Here is a 10,560-nt window from a genome sequence, read left to right as displayed (position 1 = left end):
GTTGAGAAAGGAGGAAGTACTTACTATTTGTAAAGTCATACAGTTAGTCTGTTATTTTTCTTTTTATTGAAAATTAGGTTGTTTTATACAGCTCTAGGAGATGCTCCAGCTAAAGCTCGTCCTCAACTAGGCTAATTGTCAGCTTTGTGTCTGTGCCAGCACTAAGTTCAGCAGTTAGTTGCCTTCTCGCTGCTCGCTGCCAGAAGGCATCGACGGCTATTCCACAATATGCATCCATCCACAGAAAATAAGGAAACGACACTGCGGTATATTTATCCATAAACAGGACGACCAAATCCAGAGCACCGTACAACCCAGTCCATTTGTATGGTTTGGATAGAGCATCCTGAATCTGAACATTTTATTCATGGGACCTGACTCCACACATAATCACACAGCACATAAAGTGGGGAATGGCTCAAGCAGATCCGAGGAAACGGCCCATCCAAGAAGAGAAGCGAGACCAGGCCAGGTCGACGGCTTCCTGGTTCTCATCAGTCAGACCCATCCCCTTCTTCCTCTTTAGGGCCTCAGGCGAAGTGTTCATGAAGGCATGTGAACATCCAGGGTATATGTGAACTTCATATGGTATCCCTGAAGATTTGAGCTTCTCCTCCAGGGACTTGGCTGCCTGAAACATCATATAAGATAGTAGTGTTAGATTCAAAGAATCCAATATACACATCATATGCCCTTCCTGTATTTTATGTTTGTTTGAGTAGTTATCAAGTAGAGAGACAATTTGGGAGCACCAGATACAAAACTAACAGGCAGATATCGTACACAACCATGTTTCTACTTACTGCTATTACTAACACATAATGAGAAATATTAGTGATCCACCAAATGCTAGGCACATAACATTATAAAAGATTGCCATGAAGGCTACAACACTGACTTCACTCTTGCCCAGGCCTTGTTCACATGAAGAGTGAGATCTGGGCAATCCCAGTTTTCATGTAAATTTTCAGGCCTAATTATGAGTTTGCCCTCATGGAAATGTCTCCTAAAGAGATGCTGATGGTAATGACTACAGATGATGAAGTATATATATAAAAGATGAACCAAATGGCATGGTGGCAAACACTGAAACTACTAATTCCTTGCTCCAGCTTGGGTCTATTATAGTAAAGCTATCCCTAGTAGCGAGAAGCTCTTTATAGGAGATGATCTTAATGGCCATGTAGGTACATCAAGTGCAGGTTTCGAGACGGTTCATGGGGGTTTCAGATATGGTAGTAGGAACCAGGAGGGAGAGGAAGTCTTAGAATTCGCCATAGCTTTTGATCTGATGATAGCTAACACTTTCTTCCGTAAGAGATAGTCCCATTTAGTGACATTTAGTAGCGGCCAATGCTCTAGTCAAATCGACTTTGTCTTTACAAGAAGGAGGGATAAACGAACATGTGTGGACTATAAGGTGATACCAGAAGAATGTGTGGTCGCTCAACACAAGCTGGTGGTGGCTGACTTTCGCTTTCTGGTGCAAGCTTGTGGGAACAAACAAGCTAGGGTTGCTAGAACGAAGTGGTGGAAATTAGAAGGGAAGGCATCAAAGGTCTTTAAAGAAAAGGTCATTGAAGAGGACCCTTGGAATGATGAAGGCAATGCAAACAGTATGTGGGAGAAGATAGCAACATGCATTCGGAAGGTTGCTTCAGAGGTGCTTAGAGTGACCAAAGGGAGCAGATGCGACTCGAAAGACACTTGGTGGTGGAATGAAGATGTGCAAAAGGCTATTAAGGAAAAGGAGTGCTATAAGCTCTTGTATCATGGCAGGTGTGCAAACAACATAGAGAAGTATAAGGTGGCAAAGAAGACTGCAAAACGAGCGGTGAGTGAGGCAAAGGGGCGGGCCTATGAGGACCTTTACCGACATTTGAATACGAATGAAGGAGAGGACATTTATAGGATGGCTAGGGCTCGCGATAGGAAGAGAAGGGACTTCAACCAAGTCAAGTGCATAAAGGATGAGAGGGAGCAGCTCTTGGTGAAGAAGGATGAGATCAGACATAGATGACAAGAGTATTTTGATAAATTGTTCAATGGTGAGAACGAGAACACCACTGTTCAGCTGGACGACTCGTTTGATGACACTAACAGGCGCTTTGTGCAGAGGATTCAAGAATCGAAAGTCAGAGAAGCCTTGAAAAGGATGAAAGGGGGCAAAGCGATGGGCCCTGATGGTATCCCAATCAAGGTGTGGAGATGTCTCAGGGATATAGCTATAGTATGGCTAACCAAGATGTTCAACAATATCTTTCGATCGAACAAGATGCCTGAGGAGTGGAGAAGCATATTCGTACCAATCTACAAGAACAAGAGAGATATCCAAGGTTGTACTAATTATCGGGGATTTAAGTTGATGAGCTACACTATGAAGTTATGGGAGAGAGTCATCGAGCAGCACCTGCGAGGAACGACACATATATCAACAAATCAATTTGGTTTCATGCCCGGAAGGTCAACCACAGAAGCAATCTTCTTAATAAGACAAGTTATGGAGCGGTTTAGAGAGCAGAAGGACCTTCACTTGGTTTTCATTGACTTAGAGAAGGTTTATGACAAGATACCAAGAAATGTTATGTGGTGGTCTTTGAACAAACATAAAGTCCCATCAAAGTACGTGACCCTCATCAAGGACATGTACAACAATATTATAACTAGTGTTCGAACAAACGATGGTAACACAGATTACTTCCCGATTAAAATTGGACTTCATCAAGGGTCAGCCTTAAGCCCGTATCTCTTTGCCTTGGTAATGGATGAGGTTACCAGGAACATACAAGAAGATATCCCTTGGTGTATGTTGTTCGCTGATGATATAGTATTAGTGGATGAAAGCCAGCCAGGAGTAAATAGGAAACTAGAGTTATGGCGACAGACCCTTGAGTCTAAAGGTTTTAGATTGAGCAAAACTAAAACCAAATACATGAGATGCGACTTTGGCATACATGAGATGCGACTTTGGCGGAGTTGTACAGGAGGAGGGAGATGTGAGTTTGGAAGGTCAAGTAGTGCCTAAGAAGGATACCTTTCGGTATCTGGGATCGATGCTACAGAGGGATGAAGATATTGATGCGGACGTTAGCCATAGAATCAAAGCAGGGTGGATCAAGTGGCGACAAGCTTCTGGCATTCTCTGTGACAAGAGGGTACCACAAAAGCTAAAAGGCAAGTTCTATAGAACGGTAATTAGACCGGTTATATTGTATGAAGTAGAATGTTGGCCTACAAAGATTCGACATGTTCAACAACTGAGTGTTGTAGAAATACGTATGTTGCGATGGATTTGCGGTCACACAAGAATGGACCGAGTTCGAAACGATGATATACGTGATCGTCCTAAAGGTAGCACCAATTGAAGAAAAGCTTATCCAACATCGGTTGAGGTGGTTTGGCCATGTCCAAAGGAGACCTCCAGAGACACCATTGTGGAGTCCTAAGCCAAGCTAATAATATGAGAGGTAGAGGAAGACCGAAATTGATATGGGAGAGGCAATAAAAAGATATTTGAAAGCTTGAGATATACCTAGAGATCTATGTTTGAATAGGAGTACTTGGAAAGCAGCTATTGAAGTGTCTGAACCGTGACTTGGGGCTCTTGGTGGGTTTCAACTCTAGCATACCCCAACTTGCTTGGGACTGAAAGGCTATGTTGTTGTTGTTGATAAAAACTAATTTTATGAAACCTGGTGTGTGTTGCTCTTGTAGTGTAGTCATGATTCTATCATGGGGGCAGTGCAATCCCAAGGTTCATCAACATTTGCCACATGAAGCATAGAAAATAATCTACTTTCTAATCAAAAGGAACTTGGATATGGACAACAGTTGAGCTAAATAGAGACAACAATAAGAGCTAAATAGCAGCATCAATCGGTGAAAAGTATGCATTGTGAAAAACAAAAATACAAAACAGAAAGGGAAATCATGTATATTTGGCAAATGCCGTAGCAACAGAGATAAGTGACTTGTGAGGTATAGCCTTACAGTGACATCTGAAAAACCAACAAAACTGTCATGCTCCCCGAAATGAGCCTGTATAGGAGCCTTAGCCTTAGAAGGATCAGCAAGCTCAGAAGATGGTGTCCCATAGAAAGCAACAACAGCATCAACCTCTGGGACTAAAACTCCACTTGCAATTGATAAAGCACCTCCCATGCAATAGCCAGTAACACCAACCTAGTTACAAAAAGATGGAAAAGAAGGTTATCAACTTCTGATTAGTGTATATGTATGATGCTGTGCGTGTTAATCACTACTCCCTCCGTCTCATGATAGTAGGCATAACTGTTTTTCTTACTACTCCCAGGATACAGGGCGCTTGCTCGGCTTGCATGCAGAAATTACTGCTGCTGGTTGTTGGACTAGTACTACTCCCGTCTCGTTAGCGCACGTCAGTTAGAGTTGACAGGGAGAAAATTTCCATGCGCATGCATGCGCGTGGGCCAGACAATTTGGTTAATGGTGACGTTTCCTGCAATTATATTTGGAGGTGGAAGTGAAGAGGCAGCATTTATTTAGAAATGGAACTGAAGAGACTCATGCGGTAATTAGATGCTCCTTGGTCTTAGCGTTTTTTGAGTTGCGCCTACTATCCTGAGACGGAGGGAGTATAAAATAATACTGTATGGGTTATACCTTTATTCATGTTGTACTGGTTATGGTTAGACTGCTCTATAGCACAAATTCTGTGCGGGGCACAAAATCCTATTCTAAATGTTTTTGGATCAGCAGTTCCTGCAAACTTTCAGGCACATGAAATGCCTTAGTTATTCAGACAAGTTTACACTGATTTTGTTTCATGAATTTGTTACTCACTAGTCAGTAGCCTTGAGTCCTTAACACAATTAGGTAATTTGCACCGTGCATTAATCAGGCTAATCCTGATCCACGGATCCTATACTGTAGATGGAAATTCTTAAGCACACTATAAGGAGATTCAGGACCACAAAATATCTCAGAAAATAGAATTTTGCGGTACAAGTTTATCATTAGCCTTTGTTCTTTTTATGCATGGAGATCTACTCATAAAGCTTGAAAAGAAGATAACATAAGAGATTTGATTTTTGAGTATTTTTCTAGTATGGAAAAGTAAATGTTTTTAGTTGTTAGTAATCTGCTTCAAAAACAACACGTTTGGATGGCCAAGCCAGTAAACTGTAGGATTAACATAATGTTAATCAAGTGAAATACACCCCTTTTATTCAAGTCTACAAGACCTTGAATAAGAGCACCATATCTTTCCTGTAAAGAAAAGAAACACCCAAGGTAGCTGTATAATTGTAAGCCTAATCTATTCTTTTCAACAAGAGGATTGGAGACTTTTGGAGTTTAATATCATCCGGGGGCCAATCATGGGTTCTTTCACAAGAAAGGACCCTAGTATGGTGCTAGTGATAGATTCACAACAGTTAGTTCATTGAAACGATTTCCATGTAAGAATATATAACATACGATAACAGAAAATACAGACAGCAAATGACTAAGCAGAACAAAATAAAGAAACTCCTACCTTGGGTGATCCATTTGACTTCAGCCATTTAACTGAAGCCTGAATATCCTTGACTGCACCCTGCCAGTCGAGACCCTCCATCAGATGCTGTGCCTCAGCAACATCAAGAGCAACTTTTCCACTGGTATAAACTGATAAGGGAAAAGAACATGTCAAGAGACGAAGTTCTTGGCCAAGTCACTATATTATAAGCAAGTATTGACATCTTAAGAAGCATTCATTTTATATGCTCAAGTGATAAACAGGTGGCAACACAAGATATGATCATACTCTGGAATGAGTGCTCTGTATCCTCCACCAAGTTGGGAAATGTGGATCGCATGGTTCTTTATCTCATAGTCAACTCCCCACCATTCTTGCAAAACCACAATTCCAGGAGCATTTTCTTTGCCAACAACATAGGCATCAAAAGTCTACAGGTAAGAGGTTACATTTGAATATGAGATAAACTGACCAAAGCAATAGAACTTGTTAGAACTGTATATGTAGCGTCTCAGGAAAACTTGTTATACATATAGACTTTTTGCTCACAGAAAAAAAAAAAGAAGCGAAAGCATCCTTATCTAGCAATTCTTTTAGTATTCAAATTTTGGTAACAAGACAGCCATGTCGGGAGCTCCAAGCTCCAAGCTCCAAGCCAGCTGCACATGTCACCAAGACAAAAGCTAAGCTTTGCTACACTGTTTGCACCAAATTATCTGGCTGAAATCACATCTCCCTTATTTTTGCTATTTATACTCTGACCCTTTCATCTAGGATAGGATAAGGTCATAAGTTATACCAGAGAATCAATTTCGTATATAAATCTATGAAAATCTAAGATATAGCATTCCATACATCACGTAGATCTTATTACTGAAATTCAAAGTTATTCCAATCACATTGAAGTCAATTAGGTAATAAATAGTTGGCCAATCATTGAAGGACTAATGGTGTTTCTATTTCATTATAGGGCAAGTAAATATAAAAATGCGACGAAGTCAAAAATAAGATAGAAATCTGAAATAGTCAAGGTCAAAAATAGTGATTCTGTAAAATCCTCAATAAATCCGGGTTTCCTGGTAGTTTACTATAATACTGTAAGGCTGTACATAGTATAGAAAATTAGCAGACGAACAAACATAGCAAAATCCAAAATTGAACTAAGCTGATAGGTAAGCATCTCCAAGAGTTTCCAAAACCTACTCCCAATCTAGATTTTTTTAGTAAGATTGAAAAAAAACTGCTCTCCAACAACTCCCTATCTCAACTCCCAATCTTTCCGCACTTGGGAAAATCGATCCAATCGCGCGGTGTGCACGTGTATCAACGTGCCAATTTGGAGGTGGAAGGATTTGAGAAGAATAAAGAGTAAGAGATAAAGAAAGTATAAAAGTGTTGTGATTTAGAAATAGTTCGGGATTTCCGATGCAAAATTTTCTTCTATATTTTAGGAGCAAGGTTCTACGAACTATTGGAGGAGAAGCCAACGAATATGCTCTGAACATGTTTTAGCCACTTCTAAAACTCATTGATTTACCAACTAATTTTTAAGACAGTAAATAACAGAATTGGATTCAACTAGTTTCCTAGCAACGTAGCAATTCCCTTACGGGTATTCTGTTGACACCATTTTTTTTTGAGTAAATTGCACGGCCGGTCCTTAAAATATTGGGCAGGTTTCATCTAAGTCCCCAAACTACGAAATCGCACGTTTGACTCCTCAATGTATCTAAGTGATTTCATCCAGGTCCAAAATAAACACGAGGAAGGTTAGAAGGTGATGTGGTCGTCCAAGTGGTTAGCCACGTACCCGTGGGCTCGAGGCGCACTCGCCCAGCAAGCCATGGCCGCCGCCGGCAGCGACAGCATCGCCACCAGCCGCGCTGGCCGCGGCAACCCTGGTCTACATCGCGCTCGACCTCCTCGCCTCGTGGCCACCTCTCCTCTGTTGTTCCTCTGGCCAGACGCCGCCCTACCCCGTCCCGACGCCCCACGCACGCGAGCGCTACCCCAGCGCCTCCGCGTACGCGCGGCCGCGTGATCCGGCGCCTCCGTGGCTGACCCTGTCTCACGGTGCCAGTGGTCGAGCGAGGGGAGGCTTGGCGGTGGAACGCGGCGCAGCAAGAGCTCGCTCGGCCATGGCGGACCGCAGCGGCGAGATTCCAAAATTCATCACTCGTAGTGGATGGTTTGCAACGGGGTCACTTCCAGGGGCTACACGATAACTGGGCGCAGCTATGTGTGCGAGGAATTGGAGCGGGAGGCCTCGAGTTGCACGAATTTGGAAACGGGGAGGTGGCGGTGTTTACCGGCGTCCATGGCGGTGACGGGGGCCACGAGTTTCTGGCTCGGTCAAGGCCAGCCAAGCTAAGAGAGCGTGCCAGCGTGGGTGCAGATGGGCCAGACGTCGTTGGCCGTTGGTCGTCGCGTAGTGACCGAACGGAGCGGAATATGCCTCGGCGAGGGGCGCACGCAGCGCTGCCTCATCGGCTCGGCCTGGCGCGACACACAGGATGGCGGCAGCTGCTTTTTGCAGCGGCGCGGGGGGCAGCGGCGCTCACAGGCGGCCAGCGAGCAGGCAGGGCGGGCAGCATGCAGGAGCGGCAGCGGCAACGCGCGAACGCGGCAGCAGCGGCACGCGAGGCAGGGTCAGCCTCAGCCACCGAGGCGCCGAAGCACGCGGCCGCGCGTACGCGGAGGCGTTGGGGTAGCGCTCGCGTGCGAGGGGGTCGAGCGCGATGTGGGCCAGGGTCGCCGCGGCCAGCGGTGGCCAGCGGCGAGGCTGTCACTGCCGGCGGTGGCCATGGCCGGCTGGACGGGCAGGCCTTGATCCCACGGGTACGTGGCTGACCATGTGGACAACTTTGTCAACTTCTAACCCTCCTCGTATCTATTTTGGACCTATATGGGATCACTTAAATACATTAAGGAGCAAAACGTGTGATTTCGTACTTTAGGGACCCAAATGAAACTCGCCCGGGTATTCTGTCGACACCATAACCACATGTGTTGCCCTTTTATCTTTTGCAAAGGAAAAAAAACATGTTCCTTCCATAGACAAAAGAAAAGGCAAAGGAGAAAGCAGAGGAACCAAGAAAATAAGCCAAAGTTGAAGAGGAAGAGGACAGGGAAGAATGATAAAAGAATCCATGCAAGTAAAAAAAAAGGATTATGTACGAAAATCATAAAATCGATTGATCATGCATAAGACAGCCCACCCACAAACACTCAATTCATCTCATTATTACAGAGAAACTAACTATCATTTGAGCTTCCTAAACGAAATCGAACGTAATTGGGAGAACCCTCAATGCCTGGCAGTCGACGCCAAATGCAAGTCGGATTCGAATGAAGAGTAGGTGGATTAAATGGAGGAAGGGCACCATAAACCCTGGAAGAGCCCTTTCGGTCGAACGGGCTGTGTGCGCGAAGAGACGGAGGGGAGAGGGGGGACGGGAGTGAAAGAAAAGGGTAACGTACGGTGTCCTCGCGCTGGATCTGGATCTTCTGGAACGGGGCGGTCGAGGAGTCGGTGGCCATGGCGGCGCAGGGGTGCTGGAGGCGGACGAGAGGGGAGCACGAGCGCAACGGGTTGGTGGTGCTGAAGAGTAAGGCGGAGGAGGCGCGGCGGAGCAGGTGCGCTGTGGCCAACCCTTTCCCTCCTAGTCCTGACTCCTGACCTTGCTCCCGCAGGCCCGCACCGCACTGCACCTAATCCAGGCTAGTTGCGTAATTTTTTCTTTTTTTCATTTTTTATCGATATATATTCCCTCCTCGTCTCGAAAAATATAACTCAGCACGGAGTTAAAGTAATTTAAATTTAGCCAATTACATATAAAAATATAAATAGTTATGTCATTAAATAAGTATTATTGAATTTATAATTAGATATATTTTATAATATATTTATTGTGCATTAAAAAAATTAATATTTTTATTTATATACTATTTGGTTAAACTTTGAACACTTTAATCGAGAATGTGTCTAAATTTGTATTCCTTTCAAGACAGAAGTAGTAGCTGTTTAAAAATCTTTGCCACACCATTTTATATCTTTACAACTTTAACTAATTAGTATTTCTCATATCTTAGTTAGTAGAGTATGTTTATAGAGCTTTTCGTTTATGATATGCAATAAGGACTTTCATTGCGGTATTTCTAAGAGTTATATAGAATAAAATGAAATGTGGTTGAAACATCTATTTTCAATGGAAAGATTCATTCTACGGTTTTATAAAAATTTAATTTGATGACTCGTATAGAGTCGATAACCATGCCAAAAGAGTTTCATTTTCATGAAACTTAATTCTTCTCTCTCTTCTAAAAAATATTGCCACATCATAACAAATGTTTATGTCACGGCTTATTAAATACAAATCAAACTCTGATGAAGCTAACAAGAGTGGATGAACTCATTGATCCGAACACAGGTGGTTGGGACGAACAGTTGGTACGTGATACTTTCTAGAAAGAGGAAGCCGATGCTATTTTGACAATCCCAAACGAAGAAGCCATGCTGAATTGGCTAGCTTGGCACTTCGATTCAAAGGGTCTTTTCTCTGTAAAATCGACATACAAGCTTGTTGTACAGATTAGCGACAACGAGGTTGGGCGGACAGCTGGGACGTCTGCGGAGTGGAGCTTAGCGAAATTTCAATGCCCTTGGCACAAAATATGGTGGCTGAAAGTGCCAAACAAGGTCCAAATGTTTTTTTTTGGCGTTTCGTCCACAACAGCCTACCAGTTCGGAATAACTAAAAAGAAGTAGCAAAACCGAAACAATCTGTTCGATGTGCAATAGATTGGACGAAGACTACGACCACCTCTTTTTTATTGCAAAAGGCCCGGGAGTGTTGGCATGCATTTGGAGGAGGTGCGGTGCAGTCCGGGGAAGGAAGTAGCTCTAAAGATATGGGCAATGTAACTAGATCTTCAACTGGAAATTGTGGTATGGCTTTGGAGGTGGTGGATGGCGAGGAATAGGGCAAATGCGGGAGAAAAGGGTGCAGAGTTGCTGGGGAGGTGTGCAACCCAGTGCAATACCATTTGAATGAGTTTGCAAA

At 43.6% G+C, this 10,560-nt stretch overlaps 1 protein-coding gene across 1 annotated transcript; it reads right to left on the bottom strand.

Annotated features, from left to right (window-relative positions):
- Positions 1-248: 248 nt before the first annotated feature.
- Positions 249-9,168, bottom strand: LOC136456080 (uncharacterized). The gene is made up of 5 exons (XM_066455842.1): positions 8,978-9,168; positions 5,786-5,928; positions 5,516-5,636; positions 3,991-4,182; positions 249-631 (listed from the first exon to the last, which is right to left on the bottom strand). The coding sequence occupies exons 1-5, from the start codon at positions 9,035-9,037 to the stop codon at positions 419-421; spliced, it is 729 nt and encodes a 242-aa protein (XP_066311939.1). The 5' UTR covers positions 9,038-9,168; the 3' UTR covers positions 249-418.
- Between the last annotated feature and the right edge of the window lie 1,392 nt (positions 9,169-10,560).

This window comes from Miscanthus floridulus, chromosome 6, assembly GCF_019320115.1.
Source record: "Miscanthus floridulus cultivar M001 chromosome 6, ASM1932011v1, whole genome shotgun sequence".
Classification (NCBI taxonomy): Eukaryota; Viridiplantae; Streptophyta; class Magnoliopsida; order Poales; family Poaceae; genus Miscanthus; species Miscanthus floridulus.
This window is presented reverse-complemented; position numbering and strand designations above follow the sequence as displayed.

What these genes read in the sequence shown, in the direction of transcription:
- LOC136456080 (XM_066455842.1), bottom strand. Translation starts at nt 9,037, where the DNA reads ATGGCCACCGACTCCTCGACCGCCCCGTTCCAGAAGATCCAGATCCAG. An exon ending in AGTCAAATGGATCACCCAAG is followed by an intron (nt 4,183 to 5,515) that starts GTAGGAGTTTCT and finishes TTTTGTAACTAG; the next exon opens with GTTGGTGTTACTGGCTATTG. An exon ending in TTGGTTTTTCAGATGTCACT is followed by an intron (nt 632 to 3,990) that starts GTAAGGCTATAC and finishes ATGATGTTTCAG; the next exon opens with GCAGCCAAGTCCCTGGAGGA.